At 36.0% G+C, this 22,742-nt stretch overlaps 2 protein-coding genes across 2 annotated transcripts; both read left to right on the plus strand.

The window, feature by feature from the left end:
* Positions 1 to 2,678: 2,678 nt before the first annotated feature.
* Positions 2,679 to 7,700, plus strand: LOC141910064 (uncharacterized). Its single transcript, XM_074800776.1, has 2 exons — positions 2,679 to 4,178; positions 4,302 to 7,700. Exons 1-2 carry the CDS (start codon positions 2,679 to 2,681, stop codon positions 7,698 to 7,700), a joined length of 4,899 nt encoding a protein of 1,632 aa, XP_074656877.1.
* A 3,090-nt stretch (positions 7,701 to 10,790) lies between these two features.
* On the plus strand, positions 10,791 to 18,339 carry LOC141910267 (uncharacterized). The gene is made up of 6 exons (XM_074800993.1): positions 10,791 to 10,842; positions 11,562 to 11,647; positions 12,347 to 12,517; positions 12,861 to 13,078; positions 13,591 to 13,706; positions 17,344 to 18,339. The coding sequence occupies exons 1-6, from the start codon at positions 10,826 to 10,828 to the stop codon at positions 17,372 to 17,374; spliced, it is 639 nt and encodes a 212-aa protein (XP_074657094.1). The 5' UTR covers positions 10,791 to 10,825; the 3' UTR covers positions 17,375 to 18,339.
* The last annotated feature ends 4,403 nt before the right edge of the window (positions 18,340 to 22,742 follow it).

Below are 22,742 nucleotides of genomic sequence, written 5' to 3' on the forward strand. Positions count from 1 at the left end.
CAATTTTGGTAACAGTGAGTCATGTTTAAGTGCTGAGAATATGAGATGTTCATCAATTCATGGAAATTTCCACCAGGGTCATCCAAAATACGGTATTCATTCAGGTAAGCAATGTGTAACAAATGCATTAGCTGCAATGATTCATGCATCAAATAAAGCTGTATGCCTCATGATATTGATTCAGTATTGAATATTGGAAATGATTTATACGCAACATTGACTAATATGAATACAATAACAAATATGTATTTATTGATCAGTGAGCTACCAACTGCTGTTGAGATTGGAAATTCCATTTATAATGTGACTGTTGGATCCCCTCAAGTTGCTATATCTGAATTATCTGATGAAATGAGAGCTGGAAATTTTGGAATTATCAGTGAACTACATGAATGTTTGCACAATAATCTGCTTAATTACGACACATGCTTTATAACATTTGCTGGAAATACAAATACACGTGTTTTAAAACAGGATGACATGTACTGGGTATTTGATTCACATTCGAGAGATGCATCAGGAATGATGACCGCTGATGGACATGCTGTATTAGTAAGGTACTCTTGTGTTAATTGTATTGTCAAACATTGTCAGAATCTTGCAGCTTCAATGAATCAGAGGCAACCAATACAGTATGAAATTACAGTGGCTTCTATCAACCATGAAATTGAAACTACTGTAGAGAATAGCATTATCGAAACAACGACTACATACTCTCCAAACTACCAACAAACAAGTAGTGAAGATGAACTGCCCTATACAAACCCAAAAGTAGATGAATGCGATGTAATTGTTACTAGTGAATCCGTGCAGCATGATGATTTAATTTACAACCCACTAGAAAAAGGTCAGTGCAAAACATTATGCTCTATTCTAGGTATTCATTGTCGACCCTCAACTCTCGGATATGAATGTATGCCCAAATATGATGGACAACTCTACTCTCCATGTAATACGCAGAAAATTAAAGGCGATGGAAGCTGTTTTTTTCGGGCAATTTCATATTCAATCTGTGGAACTGAGCAATATCATCGGGCTATACTCACCGAAGTTTTAAAGCACATGCGGCAGAATTCCGACAAATTCCAACCACATCTGAGAAATCCACAACTTACTATAAATGAGTATATTGATGAATCCCGTATGAAATATACAGGTACTTGGGTGACAGAGGTTGAAATTCTTGCAACAGCTGATTTACTGCATGCTGATATATATACATTTGTAGGCAATGGTTGGTTACGATTCGCTGGTTCTACTTTCAGTGCACCAAATCGTGTGTGTGAATTAAATGGCAACATTTATTTGAAAAATTGCAGAGGTGTACACTATGAAGTTGTGTCATGTGTGAAACAATCTGAGGAATGTATTTGCTCTTGGTGTGGCAAGCGACGAAATACTGAAAAAACGGATGATAAAAAAGCCCTGAAAAGGCAGTATAATTATCAAAGATATCATGAAGATGAAGATTACAAACAGCACAAACAGAAATTAGCATGTATGAAATCAAAAAATGACGAGGCCTATCGTTTAAATCAAAACCAGCAGAGGCAAATCAGATACAATGATGATGACTCGTCTTATCGTAGAACGAAGATGTCTAGTACTCTTAGAAGATACTATAATGATATCAATTATAAGCAAAAGGTAAATAAGCGAACATCAGAGAAATACAAAAGTGACGTTGACTTCAGAAATAAAGCTAAGCTTTGTAGTATTCAGAAATACAAAAGTGATGAGCAACATCGAGCACAACTAAGAACTAACAGCATCGAGAAATATCATAATGATGAACAGCATCAAGCCCAAGTTAAATCTTACAGCATTGCAAAATACCAAAATGATGAACAGCATCGACGCCAAGTTAAATCTTACAGCATTGAAAAATACCAAAATGATGAACAGCATCGAGCCAAGTTAAATGTTACAGCATTGAAAAATACCAAAATGATGAACAGCATCGAGGCCAAGTTAAATCTTACAGCATTGAAAAATACCAAAATGATGAACAGCATCGAGCCCAAGTTAAATCTTACAGCATTGAAAAATACCAAAATGATGAACAGCATCGAGGCCATGTTAAATCTTACAGCATTGAAAAATACCAAAATGATGAACAGCATCGACGCCAAGTTAAATCTTACAGCATTGAAAAATACCAAAATCATGAACAGCATCAAGCCCAAGTTAGATTTAACAGCATTGAAAAATACCGAAATGATGAACAGCATCGAGCCCAAGTTAAAACATTCAGTGTTGAAAAGTATCAAACCAACATGCAACATCGTGATAAAATGAAAAGACTAAGCATCAACAAGTATGCAGGTGATCCTAAAATCAAGGAAATGGTTGTTGCTTCCACAAGATCACGTCGTGAAAATGAAAAATTGAAAAAGAAAGACATCAACTATGTGATCAGTGAATTTCGACGTGTATCTAAAGACGGTCCTGAATATGTCTGCTCTGTGTGTCATCGACTCTTGTTCAGAAATCAAGTTAAAGATCTTATTGAAAACAATTACACTACTCATGGACCTACACATGCTGAAATTGCTCAAAAATGTATAACAAATACATATCTACATGTCTGCAATGAAGATTGTCCAACACCATGCACCTTGTAAACTGAACCATCAATTAAGCAGTGGATTTGTCACAATTGTCATCATAAGTTATTGATGGCTAAGATACCATGTGAGGCTGCTTGCAATAATTTGCAGTTAGATAGAGTTCCAAGAGAATTATCACATCTGAATCCACTGGAGGAGCATCTTATTGCGATAAACATTCCATTCATTAAGATGATTGCTTTGCCGAGGCAAGGACAGCATGGTTGTCATGGGCCTGTTGTATGTGTGCCAAGTGATGTTAAAAAAACTACTACAATATTACCTCGTGATTCATCTGATGATCAAATGATGAAAGTTAAATTGAAACGCAAACTCACGTACAAGGGTCACTATCAGTATCAGTTTGTTGACCAGAAAAAAATCATGGATGCTCTTACCACTTTAAAATCAATTAACAAACACTATCGTGACATTGAACTGAACCAAGACTGGACCAATTGTCTTGAAAAAATTGATGAAGAATCAGAATCTGAAGTGCTCTCAACTGATAAATCGTCGTCCAATATAGATGAAAGCTGTGTGAATTCCTTACCTACTGCTAAGAGTGAAGCAGATAAGGAAACAAATGGAACTGATTCACAGGAAGAAACCGAGGCAGAAAATCTACACGAAATGTATATGAATTCATGTCTACAACCAATTGATATTGGTCAAGAAATTCTTGATGCACACTTTAATGATATTTTGTGTCTGGCACCAGCTGAAAATAACAGCCCAATACAAATATTAACCGACAAAGAAAATGAAGCCAAATCATTCCCCACATTGTTTCCTACTGGAAGATTCACTTATCATGCTGTTCGTGATGAAAGAATCACTCTCGCACGATATTTACATACCCGATTGATGAACGCTGATCCAAGATTCTCTCGAAATACTGACTTTATTTTCTATTCACAATTTTTGTCAGAAATTAATCAGGTTGCATCAAATGTATCGATAGCGCTACGAAAAGGAGTGAAAGATAGCACTCGGCAATTTCATGTCGGATTGGATAGTCTAAGAAATCTCAAAGACGTGAATGATATCTTCAAGTATAATGATGGCTACAAGTTTTTGAAACCAATACGAGGAACACCACCATTCTGGCAGGCTGCTCAAAAAGACTTATTGGCTATGGTTCGGCAATTAGGTGTCCCTACATTTTTTGTGTCATTTTCAGCCGCTGAAATGAGATGGAATGAACATTTAGAAGCTATAATGCGAATCGATGGATGCAATAAACCAGTTAGTGAATTGTCATGGTCTGAGAAATGTGGTATTTTGAGACGCAATCCTGTCACTGCTGCACGCATGTTTGATCACAGATTTCATACATTCCTTAATGATGTTATCAAATCCCCAGCGCAACCTATTGGTGAAATTCAAGACTTTTTTTATCGAGTAGAATTCCAGATGAGAGGCAGCCCACATGTACATGCACTGATATGGGTAAAAGACGCACCGAAATCAGGAATTGATGACGACGCTAATGTCACCTCGTTTGTAGATCGATATATCACCTGTAAATTACCTGATGATTCTGAGGATCCTGAATTACATGAAACTGTAACCAGTGTCCAAATGCACAGCAAAAGACACTCAAAAACATGCCGCAAGAAAGGTACTAAATGTAGGTTTAATTTCCCAAAGAATCCTTCATTACAAACATTTTTCACTCAAGAAAAATAGGAACCCCCACCACCACCAAGTACTGATGAATCGAATAATGAAGAACCATTAAATGAACAAATTGAGGCAGCTAGCAATGCAATGAGTCCCGATCAAGCGAAAGAAATATTACAGAAAGTCTGGGAATTGATGAACAAAGAGGATACTGATTTATCAACTACAGAATCACTGTACATATCAATTGGAATCACACAAGATATGTTTGAAGAAGCTTATCGTTGTTTATCACGTAAGAGTAGTGTCGTTTTGAAAAGGGAACCAAATGAATGTTGGGTAAATCAATACAATCCTGCATTATTGAGAGCCTGGCAGGCTAACATGGATATACAGTATGTGACTGATGCATTTGCATGCGTAGTATACATAGTATCGTATATCTCAAAGAGTGAACGAGAAATGGGTCTTTTATTAGAACACACAAGAGCGGAGGCTGCAGATAATAATCAAAGCGCGAAACAAGCCATGAAATCATTAGGTTCAACTTATCTCCATAATCGTGAGGTGTCAGCTCAAGAAGCAGTGTATCGAGTTTGTAATCTAAAAATGAAGCAAGGATCTCGAAAAGTTCAGTTTATTCCTACAGGTGACAATATCATTAAATTAAGTAAACCACTGAGCGTATTACAATCAAAAAGCGCAGATCACGATTTGACTGATGATGATGTATGGATGACTGGCATCGTAGAACGATATCAAAATCGACCTGATGATGAGGAATTTGAACAAATGTGTTTGGCTCAATTCTGCTCTGAATATAGGATTCTCGCAAAATCTCAAGTGAACAACAGCAGCATAGCATTGAAAAATGAGAGTGGATATATCAGAAAGAGAACCAACACAGCCCCGGCAGTTGTCAGGTATGCTAGATTTTCAAAAACAAAACAACCTGAAAAACATTATCAAACAAGTCTACAATTATTTCTGCCATATCGTCAAGATGAACAATTAAAACCACCAGGTTTTGAAACATTCGAAGTTTTCTATGAAACAGGGCATGTATGTTTAGGTTCAGCACCATTAACGGCTGTTAAACATATTGTAGACAAACATCGCAGTTGGTTCGAAGCCGATATTGAAACATTTGACATGGCGCAAGAAATGTTGAATACAAATGATGAGTACGAGGATGCATGGGCTCAAATTGCACCGGAATGTGAACATGAAAGACATGAGGCTATTGCTGAATCACAACCTAATACCCACGATGACAATGAAAATGACCCTAATGATATACCGGATTTGCAGTATACCGCAGAAAAAAAATCACCTGGCAACTATGCAATTGAAAATTCAAATGCAGCCCTATCAAAAGACGCTGCATGGAAATTAATTCGATCATTGAACAATCAACAGAAAGAGGTATTCTATAAACTGAGACAGTGGTGTATTGATATTCGTAATGGTCATAACCCTAAACCATTTCATATATTTCTAACAGGCGGAGCAGGTACAGGAAAATCACATTTGATAAAGGCTATCAAATATGAGGCATCAAGAATTCTTGCACCAACTGCTGAAAACCCAGATGATGTAACTGTTTGTTTGACTGCTCCAACAGGTGTTGCCGCATACAATATTGGTGCGACTACAATTCATAATACGTTTGCTATTAACATTGGAGCAAAATTACCGTATGTACCTTTGAGCGATGACAAAATATCTGAATTACGTGTGAAGTTCAACAGTCTCCAAATAGTGATAATCGATGAAATATCTATGGTTGATCATAAAATGCTTGGTTATGTACACGGCAGATTGAGGCAGATAAAACAATGTCCTGATTATTCTCCATTTGGTAATGTCAGTGTTATAGCTGTCGGTGATTTCTATCAACTGCCTCCAGTCAAAGGCAAACCTCTGTATTCACCGCCTGATAATGGTGTTGATTTATGGTCTAATGTATTTGAAATTGTAGAATTACAAGAAATAATGCGCCAAAAAGGTGGTGAATTTGCAGCTATGTTGAACCGACTAAGATCAAAAAAGAAAGAAGATATGCTATCAGATACAGACGACGCAACCTTGAAAGCAAGAGTTACAGGTGAAACCAATGCAACTGCTTTAGGTATATACTCTACGAACAAACAAGTAGACGACGTTAATACAGCCATGTTGACAGAAAACTGCACTAACATTGTTGAAATTGCAGCACATGATTTGACTAAAGATCCAAGAACTGGCAGATTGATAAAAAAAGTTAATTACCACATAAGCAATAAGAGCTTGTCATTGGCAAAAAGCTTATTGTTAGCCTATAATGCAAGAGTTATGCTGACTAAGAATATCAATGTTTCAGATGGACTAGTCAATGGAGTTCTTGGCACTGTGTCGCATATATCATTTGATGATGACATGGAATGTACTACAATATATGTGATTTTTGATGATAAAAAAATCGGTAAAGAACTACGTAATACGTCTAATGTTTCTAATGTGCCAGAAAATAGTACACCAATAGTACGAGTTGAGGAATCAGCGATGAAAAATAAAGGCGTGCGTCGACAATTCCCATTGAAATTAGCTTGGGCCTGTACAGTTCATAAAGTTCAAGGAGTTACAGCACAAAACGCAGTAGTTTCGTTGAAAAAGATTTTCTCACCTGGACAGGCAGACGTAGCACTGAGTCGAGTGACATCTATTGAAGGTTTAATTCTTGAGGATTATTCACCCAAGGCAATTTTTTGCAATGAGCTCATTAAACCAAGCGTTGAAAATATGACTCCATTCATACAAACTGAAAATGATCTATGTAACGACTGTACCCTCACTATGGCTCTACATAATACTGAAGGTTTACCCGCCCACTATAATGATATTGCTAATGATGAAAGGCTTTCGGGAATAGATTATATTTGTGTCACTGAAACCTGGTTAACTGATGATCACAACAGTGTCGACATTCAGGGATATAACTTCCACCATCAGACAAGATCTATGAGTTATGATATTGATCATGAAATGGTAACACAAATTCACGGTGGTGTAGGTATTTATGCAAAATTAACATCAGATTATGACCAGATTCCGCTACAAACAAAGAATATTGAATGTATGGCCATAAAGGATCACAAATCCGGAATAGCATTTGCTGTAATATATCGTCCTCCCTCCTACAATGTAACTCCATTCAAAATAGCTCTGAGAGATGTTATTTGTGAAATACGATCACACTCTGATCAAATAGCTATTGTTGGTGATTTCAATGAAAATGTATTAGTATCGTCGAGTGTTGCAAATATGCTCGAAACATTTGGATATGTACAATGTGTTACTATGCCAACTACAAATGCTGGAACGCTTGTAGATCATGTATATGTCACTGGTTTTGCACGACCGCACATTCATATAGTACCCACTTTCTACAGTCATCACGATATAGTTTCGCTAGGATTCCACTAATTATAAGCTGTAACTTTTCGTATACAAAATTCGAATCACCTCGACAAAATATCCCACTGACCTTCCATATATGCATGTATTTGATAAATGTTTTTTCAGACATAACTGTTGATATTACCAGAAGATATTGAGCTAATACAGGATGTTGGTTAATGGATCATGATCGCAAAGAAGAAGAATATTCAAGACATGAATGGGATTTACTCGTCAACAAATTAATAATTATTGGTAATTACAGATACTTGATCAATAATTTCTATGTTTATACAAAAGAAAATAAGGCTCAACAAAAATGATACCTTGTTTCTTCGCAGCGGTCGGGTCATATTTGTAAAATATGGTAAAATTTGTAAACAGTTCATTTCTATAGCGGCCGGGTCTGTTGTGGTAAAATTGGTCACGTTTTTAAAGATGTAATGTATAGGGTAGATAGGGGGCTGGCTTGGTCAAGTTTTAAGCTCAGCAGAGCTGAAAACAAGGTATCAATTTTTTTAGCCTAATGGGAAATAAATAATGTATATAAATATTTTTTAGATGCCAATATTGAGAAATGTTTATAAATACACAAATTTTCATAATGTTTTACAGTAAAAATTATGATTTATATGACTGGCTATGAAATTTAAATCTGTGATATAATTCCAGGAATGATGATGCACCATCGTGCTAACAAATACAACAAACCAATCAACTATTCCTGGCCCCAGATTTAGTATCTAATGACACTGCCTCATATGGGATACTACCTGAACTAGAATAAAATAGATACAGTACATTGAAAAATATATCAACATGATAAAATAATAAAAGTATAGATACCAATACATGGTCAAAATTGACAAATGACACTGCATTTGATCAGTACGCAATGTGTATGAGTATCAGTGATGTGTATCAGAGCATGAGTATGTTAAAGTGGATTCAATTGATAATCGTTTAATAAATTACCAATAACTTTATACTGGTATTATACCTCTTGTGATTGAGGCAATCAACTGAATTTCAAATCGCTGCTCTATCAGAATCTCTCACAAAACCATATGCAGTGATTTATATTATGATATCTTCAATGGAGACTAGATTTTTGGTTCATATCTCAGAATCATGCGATCTTATAATAGGACCCCATATTGCATTGGGATATCAAAAGTGATGATTTATCTTCAGTATTTGCACCCATGAAATGACCAATGAATAAAACAATGATTTTTCCCAGACTGTGTGATACGAAAATCATGAACTAGTAAACAACCTGTGAAATCAAATAACATCACGATGCCTCAAATCAAATAACATCAGGAAATCAAATAACACTAGGACACTTCAGTGGACAGAAACTGTCCATTGAGGTGTAGCTGTCCCACCTTATATGGACAGTTACACAGCAAAAGTTCTTCTATATTGAGGAACATGCATTGATATTACTATTTTTAAAAAGGTAGGTTACAGAAAGGTAGATGTACCTCCATGAAAACGTATCATTAAGAACAATTACTTAGAAAATTATTTAACTATTTTCAGGCCACGTAAAACAAGAGGATCCATTGTTCGTATCATGACTGGCTACAGTATCTACAAAACATGCCATTAAAACATATGAACTGTTTCAACGATGTCTCCACAAGGTAAAGTAGCAGGGATGAGATAAATGCATGAGAAAAATGTGAAAACTCCTGAAATTGTTAGAAATTACCAGTAAGATTTTATGTGGTTTTCCTGATGGGCTGTTTAAAATGTTTAGAGTATGGGTACTTTTTGACCCTAGATAGTTCATTATACATGTACATGTTCTAAATGTAGTGTCAGTCATCCATTTATTTACCCTTACCGGACAGAATTGTTTTATACTGTATCTTAAAAAATTTAACTCTGCAGTTCTCGCATGTAACTTTGTTGAAATTGATGAGATCACATTAGGTATATGTCCCCTTTGAACACAATTCTGTTTTTGGGATGAAAACATTTAAAATCTTGTTTTTTGGTGTGATGATAATAATATGACAAAAGTTAATAATGACCACATCATTAACTGTGAAATTTTCACATTTTTCATCATATCCTTGAAATATTGAGGAAATTCCTTCACACCAATAACTGATTATAAATATCTTTCTCACTTTCAGAAAAGTTATGTAACTTTCTATTATTCAACATATTCCTCTACTTCAAACATGTCTACTTCAACAAGTCACTTCGCTTATCCTGGCAAAATACAAAATGCCTGCAACAACATTACACTTCGACACCAACCCAACAGACCACACTTGTACTGAGGCATTAATGCATGTTCTTGCACATACCAGTATTCTCAAGATGGAGCCATTCGAGTCATATGTCTGAATTGACAATAAATCAGGTAACTTATAATGTCTGCTTTGATGTACACTATTGTGTATTTTAATTTCTCTGCTATTTCTCTGCTATTCAAATAATAACTTTTAAATTTAACATTTCAGCAATTAACAAGCTTTATGTATATCACTGCAACATTCACTCGCAAAAATGGATAAAGAAGCGTAACATGAACTCTTATAGACTTATGCAGCTATCAATGTTATGTCTGACCCCCCCTAGTTCAGCGGTCGATGCAACATCGACGTCGAATTTTGGCGTATGCCTGACGTGGCGGCAAAACGCTGATGTCGATTGTCTGGCTATCATTTTTTTTATATTGGGTGAATGACTGACGAACAGTTGGGGGCTATATAATGATGTTCTGGCGAATAGTTTCATGGAATGAGGTGAAAACCTGACGTACCGGTACCGGATTTTTAATTATGCGCAAGGAAGTTAAATAACCCGAACCGAAAAAAGATATATTACGACGCGTCTGTTGTGTTCTGCAGATAAATATAGCCTGCATGGGATTCGAACCTAATCACCGCGTTTGTATTCTAAATAGACTGGTTCCCTGCCCCAACGAGTCTATTTTCTTACTCGAGTCAGGTAACTTCGCTTGTAATTGGTGTGAGTAAATGTTTTTTTTTCATTGTCTATGCAAACTTTATTCATGTGTGTTACGCGATATTTTATATGTAGCAAATGTTAATAAATATTGAATTGAATTGAATTGTAAATAAAGAATTTGAATTTTCGTTTATCGATTGGCGAACGAAGAAAAACGGATGGAAAAAATGCCAAGGTATTTATCAATCAGTTTATCTTATCGTCTCAGCAGGCCCCTATCTAGTATCTATATGACAATCTATACTAACTATGCCATCAATCACTTCCTTGGCTTGTTGGAGTTGTATCTAGCTAGAACGTAAAATTTCAGCCTAGGTTAGTCTGAGTAAAAACGCTCACAAAAAATTGATTGAAATTCAATTCTGTAGGGCCAGGCCTAATCTGCTTATATGGCTATTCCATGCTTCCACAACAAAGCCTGTCATCTGAACACCATTATTATTTATTCCATTGCCGTTATATTATTACTAAAAATTCACCCCCTCCTAATCCTAGGCGCCAGGCTGCTCTTGGTCTTGGACTTGTACTCTAGGCCTACAATATACAACTTGTATTTTGTAGTGTATGTATGGAAAGAAGTCAGTGAGACCTTCTTCACTCACAATCACGTATTCTGCTATTCATTACAATTAATGTGGATGCCGTGAAGAAAACTCAAACTGTTGTCTATCAGTGTCTTTTCAATCCAAGGGACACTGCCTACAGAAAGCACCACCTCATCATGATCTGTCAAATTTTAAAATGTTTTACTTCTTTCGCGATATGTGACCTAGTTCCCATTATTGTGAAACTTCATTAGAAGTGATCAGGCTAACCAGTAACCTATCCTTTACGAAGCGTGCCCTTGCTCTTCTTGATAAAATTAATAGGCCTATTATAATTTTTTATTTTCAGTCGACCCTTTAAATTACTCGTGGGCAAAGGAACCCAAGAAAAAGTTCCAATAATAGCAACATCGTATGAGGATTTATTACAGAAAGGTGAGTCTATTTAAGTCTTGATTCGTGTAAGGTCAATGAGGCCTATAAAGGTAAAATTCACCTTTCCTGATCTCACGATTAGTTTATAAATTCTTAGCATTTCTTTAGCAGCAAGGGTATTTCTTTTCAAATGAATAGAAATCAATCTTTATTTAATTAATTGTAAAGCTTTTGTACAATATTGTTTTTATGGTAATGCTGCAATTGGGACATAAGTTCACAAAAATGAATATAAATCAAATGTCTATCTTCCTATAAAATGATACTACGTAGGATATAAGTTAAAAACCACTCTTTGATACTACGTACTGGTAGGGCTTGAAATTTTTGAAATTTCATACATCATCGATCCACATTGGATACTACTCAACCAAAATCTCGATCCGATATCCAAATCATGGTAGGCCTACCCCAAGTTCAGAGGTTTACTGAAAATTTTGGAAACCCATTTGGATACATAGACATCAAAGATCTAGGCCTAGTAGGCCTATCATGTAGAAAACCCTCAAGTTTTTTTAACAATTTTATTTCCGACGTTTCGACACACCACTGTGTGTCATCAGGGTAAAGTTACAAGTGACCTAGTAGGCCTATCCTTTGGATATCAAGATACTGCTAATTTCAAGCCCTGTATGACGAAATTAATTTGCCTAGGTGCACGAAGCACTCCTAGTTTGTAAAATGGTATTTGTATTTTAGTTTGTGAAAAATTGAACTGTGAAGGTGTCCTGTACACAGAAGACCACACAGAAATAACTGCTGAATACTATGACTTTCTTGAAAACTTCACTGTTGTGTATTTGAAAGCTAGTCCCGATGTCAGCGAAATAGAATCGATCGAGAGTGAACCTGATATTGCAGCTGTCAGAGGTAACTATTATTTCTTATGACTTCACCCTTCAGCTGCAAGAGATAGTTAACCCTTTCCTAAATATATTTTCTGCTTTTAAGAACTACAATAGTGATAGATGTCCCACTGTGATAGCCTTTCAAGGCTGGGTTCAAACTTGTGTCTGCGTTGAACTCAAGTGTGACTCTCTTACTTAAACATAACTTACCGTACTTGCCGTATCCTGGCAATATTGCTACCCCAGTAATATTGGATTTCACTTGATATTTTTTATATTACTTTACTATCATTTTAAAAGCTCAGATATAGAGGACTGTCATTGTTTCTTTTATAGTCTAATGAAGTTGTGTAATTTTTCCACAGAAATTACAGTTCAGAAAACTTTAGTTGATTTTGGCACAATGGATACAGAAAAACATAAAGCTCATATTCAGCGACAGACAAAGATTCTGGCAGAGCATGGGAAAAATGCTAATTACAACAAGGAAATAAATAAAACATGCTATAAGCTTGTTTTAAAAACACCGGAGCTGTTAAATAAAGGCAATAGAGGAACGCTTCTGAAAAATGCAAGACTTGAGGTACATGTATAAATTTGAAAACCAATGATTTTAAAAAGTTTTTGATTACAGGTATTTTTGAAAGTCTACGCTACATTATCCGCCACCCTCACTATCTGCCAATACATTTTACATACGAATGGATTTCTACAACATATTTGTTTGTTTACTGATTAGCTCTGCTGTGACTGAAGTTCCCAGTTCAAGATGGCCGACAGGTGGCCATGATTATTTTAGGTTTTATTATCTTATGACATAACTTTATAAAAACCAATTGAGGTAATTTCATTGAATTTTTTGATGGTAGGTGTATATTAAATCTGGGAGGTGGCTGACAGTTTGTGTTGGCTTTTATGTATTTTATGCCATAACACTGATGGACATAATTTCATGAAATCTTTATGGTGGGTGTATGGTAGTACAAAGAGGAATCCTGTTTACATGAATTTACAGGACAATTGCTAATTCCCCAAAAATACTTAAATTTTCCCACCAGAGCTTTATCCATAGAGATTTGTTATATTTCTTTTCAGGTTAATAAAGTGTACCCTTTTAAGAGAAAACGCAGACATGCCAACGCTGATTCTGGTCCAAAACCGAAGCTGTCGAAAAAGTGTCGTCAACAAAGGATCGCTGATATAAATGATAGGTTATTGTCAATCGAATCTAAAACCGGCATTCTGCTCATTCAGATACGCACCAAAACTTTATTGAATTTAACGGAAGAGGCTGATGCACTTCAAACCCAATTAGATAATCTGTATGCTGAAAAAAAGGGCTCAAAATTGAAAAAGAAGATTTAAATCGAAAGGAAAATAAATCTGGAAGGGACTCTCGTTATCATGCATCACAAAGTATAAAGACTTCTCCATCAGCTACTGTTACTTACTCAACCGATACATTTAGTAGTGCTACAGAAGAAGTGATTTCCGATGCAGACACTGTCATCCTTTCTGATGATGAACAAGTTAATGCCACAATTAGTTCATATAAGACTGTTCCATCAACTAATGTTGTTACTAAGCCCACCGATGAAGATAAGAGTATTAATACTGAAGAAGTGAATGAATCTGTATCTCACAATTCAGACACTGTCATCCCCTCTAATGATGAACAAGATAATACTGAAATGAGTTCAGATGTTGGTAATGAGATCAGTGATGTTACGAGTAGTATTAAAGATAGTATTCAATCAGTACCAGATAATAACAGGTATTTTTCAGATACTTATAGGTTGTTTATTTCCGAGAAAATGGTAGTTGATAGTAAAAAGGTTTTCTTCTTGAAAGTGAATGACCATGTAAAAGTGTCTCATTATTCAAACCTCACTCTTGCCGATTTTAAAATCATTCAAGAGAACTGCCGTCATACTGATACAGATAACTGTTCATGTCAGCTTGATGCTTCGATAGCCAGATATGTCTTGGAGAATGAACCAGTCTCTCTTCGACAGATACATGATTCTTGTTTCCCTGCATCACACAAGTATTGTAAGCCCAATGTCTTAAGAAAAGTTTTCCAAATGCCTGTTGTTGCCGTGTTAATGGGTAGAAACCTGAAAGGAACACTACGGTGTGGTGGAACTCAGCTGTATATTTCACAGAAATTGAGTGGTGTCGATTATGGTTCAGCTTTTAATATAGGTGTCAAGTTTGGACTTTTCTCTGAATCAGAGTTTGGTTACAATTATATTAGCAAAGATCGTCTAAAGTTGCTGAAATCGTTGTGTTCTACTGAGAAGGACAAACGACTGGTCACATTTGCTGCAACAGATTGTCTATCTGGTAAAAAGTGTAAGGCAGCTTATGGATCTAACTATAGGAAATTACGTGATGATGTAGAGGAAGCTCTATCACGGATACAAGTAATTCATAGTGTATATACAGATCTGGTGCAATCGAAGGATAAAGCTATGCTAGAAGAGCTGGGGTTGTATGATCATTATGTTGACAATGAAGCAGATGATTTAGATGAGGAAGAGATTGATGAAGACGAATTGAGTAATCTTCTGCCATGTGAAAATACTCCTGATGACACTGAACCATTGGAGATTGATAGTGATGACGATGATGATTGTGATACTGCTGAGAGACTAGTGAATGTAAAATCTGTTACAGATCCTAAGTTTATTCAGTTAATTAAAGAAAAGAGACAGCATTTACAACGACAAAAGAAGGTATTAATTGCTAAGCAAATGGCAGAGGAACGATTATTACAACGAAAAGTCACTAAATCTACTAAAACTTTACTACAGAGCCATCCAGACATTGGGAAAGTCATGGAGGACATTGTGAGAAATGCGGGTGTGGGGGCCGATAAGTGGCGGTCCTCGTCTAGTTTGACATGGGAGCGCAAAAAGGTCGGCCAAAAAATGACTATGGAAAGGTTGCGAGATGAACTGTCAAAAAGAATTGGAAAAAAAATCAGTTATGGCACAGTATTTGAATTATGTGTTCCACCTAACAAACGGAGAAAATCAAGTTCAAGGTACCGTGGTGTTGCAAACATTGTGTCTAAACGTGCGAGGAAGGGCTTTGACATCAAAATTAATGTAGATGACCATTGGTCGTCGGCCTTGTATAAAGGTCTTGATAAATTACACTCAACTGACAACAAGAACATTCTTCTAATTAACAGAGATGATGCTGCTGGCTTCCGATTAAATACGCTAGCAACATCAAATCATTTTAAATCGCTTATGGTGCGAGGTGAAGAGGACCTGGCCACGCGTACCGACTTCACAAATTCTGAACAGTCAATACTACAGGTCACTTCGTATCATTTCACCGGTAGTCCAACTACTATAGAGGACTATGCTGGGATAGTGAAACCAACCAAATTAGTTCCTAAGACACCTAGTCAACATGCAGCGGATCTACGTATGTTGTCAAATGTTCCACAACTGAAACATGTTTTCTATCGAGAAGATGGTCATGTGAAAGAAATTGATGCCATCAGAGTAGATGGGGCGGGGGATGAAAATCCCGACCATGTAGAACAGAAATTCATGTGGGGAGAATGGCACTATGAGCAAAGGAAACTAGCCACCTTCGTAACGACACGGTTTGCTGGCGGGAGCTTCTTAAATATTGTCGAACATTTAAATGGGCAGCTCAAGCGAGCTCACGCAAACTTGTTTATCCCATCGACCCTATTGGGTCCTAATAAAAATGCTGGTGTTATAGATGAAACATTGGTTGCAAATAATCTAAATGCTGCTGTGGATGTTTACCTATCCAGAGTAAATGGAACAAAGTTTAACAATAACACAATTAAACTATTCAAACATGGTGAAAGACCAGATTATGTAGATAGGAGAGAATTGTTGCTGTCTTATCTGAAAGCCAATGAGAAGAAACGAAGTGATATAAAGTACCAATATTCAGCAGAACCAGAAAAATTCCAACAGTTGCAATATTTTGACATGATATTGAGTGTGATATCTAATCATCAGATTGATACAGTTAAGTATGTCTACGGATTAGTGTGTTGTTTCAAAGATGGATGTCCACACCCAATTTGCCAAGAACGGAACAGGAGGAATGAAGAAATGGTCTGGTTCCCAAATGGCCCACTTCTCACTTTTATTCCATGGCCATACGCTGATCCAGAGAGAAAATGTGAATGTGATAATTGTGATGGGCACTTTAAATCATATCTTGATCTTCTGGAACTTTCGAAGTCACGAATCCTTGACCCTGGAAATTGTCTACCTTCGAAACTTATTGCTGAAGAATTCTCCAAGAAGAAGTTAGAAGTAAAAAAAGGTTCTGAAATGGCTAAAGCTGGCATGGTTCCTCCGCTTACAGAATCTGAAGTGAAAGTTCTTTCGACGCAGCTTTGTCTTTCTATTGATCGTGTGAACTATTACTACAATCACCTTGCTGCAGTTCATAAAGCAAGAGTTATGGGTGGCCAAAAAGCTGCTGCCACAAGACAGAAAAAAAGGCTGGAGGAGGAAAATGCCAGTGTTGATTACATAAAAAAGGTTCTTCATTGACATTTTCTGTGTTATGAGTTGCATCAAGCTGACACAAAAATCTACAGAGGAGGATTTGATATAGGGACTATTAGACAATTTCAGAAAGTCGCAATCCTTGCGGCAGGTGCACGTACATGGTGGATAATCACAAAGCCAAAAGAATTCGATTCATAGTGATTATCCACCATGTACGTGCACCTGCCGCAAGGATTGCGACTTTCTGAAATTGTCTATTGAATACATACTTTAACAAGTATTGTTCTATGTACATGTATTACATCAAATTGTGTCTTTTTTTTTGTAGGTCAGCCACTGATCCAGTGATCAGATACTGATCTAGAAGATCAATGACAGAAAAGAGTGGCACCGACATTTTGTTTTAATTAATAATGTAGAGTGTTTAACATGGCTCTTTGGAAATTTGTATATACCTGGTATTAGCAGCCACTGATCAGATACTGATCTAGAAGATCGATGATAGAAATGAGTGGCACCGACATTTTGTTTTAATTAATAATGTAGAGCGTTTTACATGGCTCTTTGGAAATTTGTATATACCTGGAGCCAGTTTCATATACATAAATACACTCCTGGTTAATTAATTATATGGAACATTTTATGGTTAGACCATCAAGACCGAACTCCAGGTACAATATGAACAGGTCGATCTCTGATTGCCCTAATGATATCTGAATTATGATCAATTTAAAAGTCAGGTACTTATTCCATCTACACGAAACTGGCCCCTGGGTAACAGTATTTTAACTTTGTTGTAATTCTTCTGATGTTTATTAAGTTTTGTTGTTATTTTTCCGAGGTTTATATAAGTAGTTCTTTTTTACCTACCTCAGTGGCCACTTGAGGTAATACTTAATTACTGATTTTTTGTAATATCAATATGACGGTCGGGTAATTCCACATGGGGCATGTGTCAATAATACCTACCTCCAAGACTGACCTGGTCAAATATTGAAATAAGTACAACATGGTCACCATGTTGTATTTATTTCAATATTTAATATTTTCGATGAGAGGGATTCCGAAGTCATTCCGATTTGTTGAATTGAACAATAATCATTTCAAGTACTTAAGATGAAGTAGGAAAATGACTCCCAGGAACATAAATGCATTATTAATGTTTCCATACACATTTTGCATTAATAGTAATAACTTGGTTATTTTTGAAGCTCAACTATTTGAGCACTTTATTTTTTATAAAATGGAAACCAAATAACACCAATTATTTTAACAAATGTATATTGCATTGCAATAGGCTTAGGCCTTGTTAGTTAAATAAAGTTTACTGATAATTTGTAGAAAATTTAGTATCTTGAAAATGCTTAGTTTCGGACCTTGGTCAAAAACTATTTTTTGTTCACGGTTTTTCGAAAGGTGAATGTCTGACTACAGGAAATATGTATGAGGTGAATATCAGGCGAAGCTCTGACATTCTTCATTCTGGAGTAGGGTGAATTCTTGACTTATGTATTCTTCTTCTGAGGCGAATATTGGTCGAATCCTAGACGAATGACATCATTGGAAATGTCTAATAGATGGTGATGTGCTGAACTAGGGGGGGTCAGACATAACATTGATAGCTGCATTAATGTTACTTTCTGGTTATGACGACATCTTGCTAACTAAGAGCATGACTTGTCTATGAATTCATCAGACATTCATCCACAATCTAGCTTGCAAGATGTTCATGTAAACTTTCATATTTAAAATATATTTAATCAGATATACATAAATTACGTCATGTTCATGTTTCATATTATATATCTGTATTATTCTCTGCATAATTGATTCATAGTAAATAAGTAATTTTTGTTACCTATGTGTTTCCTACTAAAGATCATATATGTAGATTAGTTGAAATCCAATGATTGAATGAAATAATTTTCAATATTACTATATCTATAAACAACATATTTGATGCTTAATTACTGATTTTCCCATGGGATTTTCCTTAGTCACTGTGCATGTACAGGTCTGCAAATTGTAGACTATTTGATTAAATATATGTCTCTTCCTAATAAAGGTAAACTTAAATTGCTTCCTTGCTTCATTTTTATTAACCATTTGAATTTGGAAAATCACAAAAGAATATACTTTTTCACAGCTTAAATAACTTAAGGAGATGAGATGGTGACTGCCCAAGCCTGAGTCTGACATGCACCAGTCAGTGCTGCCACGCTGTGGTCAAATAATTATGATCTAAGTTATTTTGGATGTGATGTTTACTCGTCTCCGTATATTTCAAAAAGAGGATTGCACCGAGAGTATTAAAACCATCGTAGTGTTGACCGTTTCATTTTTCCCACCGATTCTGCTTAATCCCTTTAGGTCACATATCGAAGAGCCCGTTGTTATGCAGCTATAGGCCCTATTTAGGGATTTCTGTTGTTACACAGAAAACCTTCATGAAAGATTGTCTGACATTATTCCTCTTCAGTTAGATGCCTTGAATCCTAGGACACCACTTTTGCAGTTGCCCTCGGGTTATGAGGATTAATCGAGGATTATCGTTTTAAATATGATCCCCCATGCATGTGGCTAAAAAGACGTTGCTCCTCATTGAAAAACTAGTGATTAATTCCTGGGCCCGGTTGTGCACACGTGACTTAAGTCCAAAAGTGGTTTTAAATCATAAACTGGTCTTTACTTGTTAGATTAGCTATAGAACTAATTTGGTCTTAGACTGGTCTATAGACTAAGCCATGACTATGCAACCGACCCCTGAATTTCTAAGGTATGAAGCCTAGTAAAGGATCAATCAATGTCTAGTGGCGAAGCAGCGATAACCGGGTTTTCCGCAGTCTTGATCGTATTATTTGGATACTGTGTCGACCACGATCGTGGTATCATGTTGACGCAGCAGCACCATGCTATTCAATTGAGAATGCATGGAATTTAACCTATATTTTTTTGAATAAAATCACAGTCACTACCTACAAAATAACAGTTCATTGATACTAAATTAGTAACTACAGAGTGATCGCACAACTGGAATATCACCCCAGACAATTTTCTTAAATTAGGATAGCCGAGACACAATCAGGCCATGAGCAGAGTACGATTATGTACTGCAATATGCAATCATGATAACAGATTTTCAAATTTTACAATAACACTAAAATTACTGATTTAACATAGACCATATTCATGTATTCATATTCGTGCCCATTACTTATAATGCATCATAATTAATGATAAATAATGCAAACTGAAATCATGATTATAGATTACCCTATACACGATTACAACATTTCTGATTTTTATCGCTGACAAATATTATTTAATTTTAGCCCAATACATACATTGCATTCATGCTACACAATAAAACCATGATAGTATTTATCACATACAAATATTACATCATGTGATAAATATCAATGGCAATTACTATTTTGTTCCATCCAATTACATCTAATGCAACATAATCATCGCTGACAAATATAATGTTATTCATGCAATACAAAGAAGTCCTCGTCATTAGTGATGGCTGGTATTAATTAAAATCATGACAATACATTATCAAATACATTAATTGCAATATCAAACATAATATCATATATTTATCATCAGCATATATTTTCATATTAAAGCCCATTACAAATAAAAAAAACTCGCAGCTGATCCCCGGAACGACGATGTAGTGACACACGTCGATACGCCGATGATTGATGAAAAGTGACTACAAAATGGAAAACTAAATCATCACGTGAAAAACGAAACACTATTAATGTAATGAATGTAAAAAGGATATAAATTAATGATGAAAATACATTTATTTGATTGTCTATTTTGGGAAGCGTTACATAAGTTTCATTAAAGTGATAACATGTTATAAATGGGGTTATTATTGTTAGGAGTTGTTTGGTTTTCTAATGCTTGATGTAAAGCGATGATTGTCGTGGACTGTGTGAACACAATAGCGCAGAGGAAGTGTTACTGGCATGGTGATTGGGTTGTCTAATTGTTGTGATAGGCATTCATTTAGGGGATAATGCTCTGGTAATTAATAGGCCATGCAATGTTAATATAATGATGTAATGGTTGTATAAAGATTGCACTGTTTGGTTTAGAAAACAATCGGAAAGAAACTGTGTTTGGATGGATTTGTGGGCTTTGGCAAAAAGTGTGTGAATGGATGTATTGTATGGGTGGGGTCATGGTGTAATTGGGTGCGTTAGTGAATAGTGTAATGTTTGATGCTAGGTGTGAATGTGCCTGGGAAAACTGTGTCATATATGGTCGAAAAAAATGTGTCAGTGTTGCATTACTGATTTAGTAAATTTCACGTCAAATAACGCTTGAGAACAAACTAAGTATTTGTGTAAAGTGCTCATTAACCATAATATAGAATTCATTAAGGTTGAGTGAATAGTAGGCTTAGAATTTTGGCATTAATTATTGCTTCCAATTGAGAAGATATGATCTTAATACATGGTTTCCCAATGTAAGTAGATGTTACATTTATAATAAAAATAATTACAAGTGAGGGAGAACCATTTTGTCGCATACGGAACGTGGAACACAGTCGAGGGGAATGTTGTTAATGTCACATGACATTATCAGGAGTGATGAAGCAAATATTTGTGTCAATAGCACAATAAACTATGATATATGAATCATGTTCTGGCGTTGGGAATACGTGGATGTATATTTTATCGGGTCCCTCGCAATTCATTTTGTAGGTTACCACCTTGTACGATCGCGCAGTTTTTTTGCGGTTGTCCTAGGCCGATTTGGTCCGGGGATGAGTCCGCGGCCGTGCGCGTGTTGTGTGGTCGCGGCTGTGGAGGGACATGGCGTGTTGTTGTGACAACTGAGAACACAATGGATGAAATGCGTGCGTGTGGAAGGCAGGCTTTGGCGATTGGTTTGGTACTGCAATGGGCGGGGCGTGACGTCAGGGCGCGGGTAATATAGGTGTTTGGGTGATGTGTGGGTACTAGCATTGTGTATTAATAAAAGGTCTGCGGATTTGGTCTTTAGTATATAGTCGGTGTTGTTTTGATTGCAGTGATTCATTAGGCGCGCGGATAGATACGGATAGTGGATTGTTGTAGATAAAATAGTAGATTGTTGATCATTTGGAGTTTGTTCTTAGCAATAAGTGTTTAGTTGGGTATAAGAGCTGATCTGCACCTCTTTCGTGATGGCAATATACTGAATTGCAAGTCACTGTTCTAGCATCAGAATGTGTAATGAAATCCTATGCAGTGATTTAGGTGCGATTTAAGAATAGGGGACTATAGCAATATATATATATGTAGTGATAGTAATCAAATAAGTAATAATAATAGTAATTGATAATGATGATATATAATGATAGTAATATATATATAGTAATTAATGAAGATTAGGGAACTAAACCTAACCCTAAACCTAACCACTAGTCCCCTATTCTTGAATCTTACCGTGATTTATATGATGATATTATGAGTAGAAGAAAGTACATTTGTATCGCAGAATCGTGCGGATGTTTCAACAGGAGACCCTATTGGATTGGGGAATGTTTTGTGATAGTTTATGTTCAATATTCGTTTACGGTTTTTCTTACAGAGATGACGTAATTTGTTGAAACAGTGTGTGCATGCAACTAATGCACTTTCAGCCAATGGTAACTGCCCCTAGGCAAATTGTCTGATATAATTGTAGGAATTGTGAAGAAATGTTATTCTCTGGCTCAAATTT

This window comes from Tubulanus polymorphus, chromosome 8, assembly GCF_964204645.1.
Source record: "Tubulanus polymorphus chromosome 8, tnTubPoly1.2, whole genome shotgun sequence".
Lineage (NCBI taxonomy): Eukaryota > Metazoa > Nemertea > Palaeonemertea > Tubulaniformes > Tubulanidae > Tubulanus > Tubulanus polymorphus.

What these genes read in the sequence shown, in the direction of transcription:
- LOC141910267 (XM_074800993.1), top strand. An exon ending in TGAGGATTTATTACAGAAAG is followed by an intron (nt 11,648 to 12,346) that starts GTGAGTCTATTT and finishes TTTGTATTTTAG; the next exon opens with TTTGTGAAAAATTGAACTGT. An exon ending in TGAAAAATGCAAGACTTGAG is followed by an intron (nt 13,079 to 13,590) that starts GTACATGTATAA and finishes ATTTCTTTTCAG; the next exon opens with GTTAATAAAGTGTACCCTTT.
- LOC141910064 (XM_074800776.1), top strand. Translation starts at nt 2,679, where the DNA reads ATGGCTAAGATACCATGTGAGGCTGCTTGCAATAATTTGCAGTTAGAT. An exon ending in ATCCTGAATTACATGAAACT is followed by an intron (nt 4,179 to 4,301) that starts GTAACCAGTGTC and finishes CAAGAAAAATAG; the next exon opens with GAACCCCCACCACCACCAAG.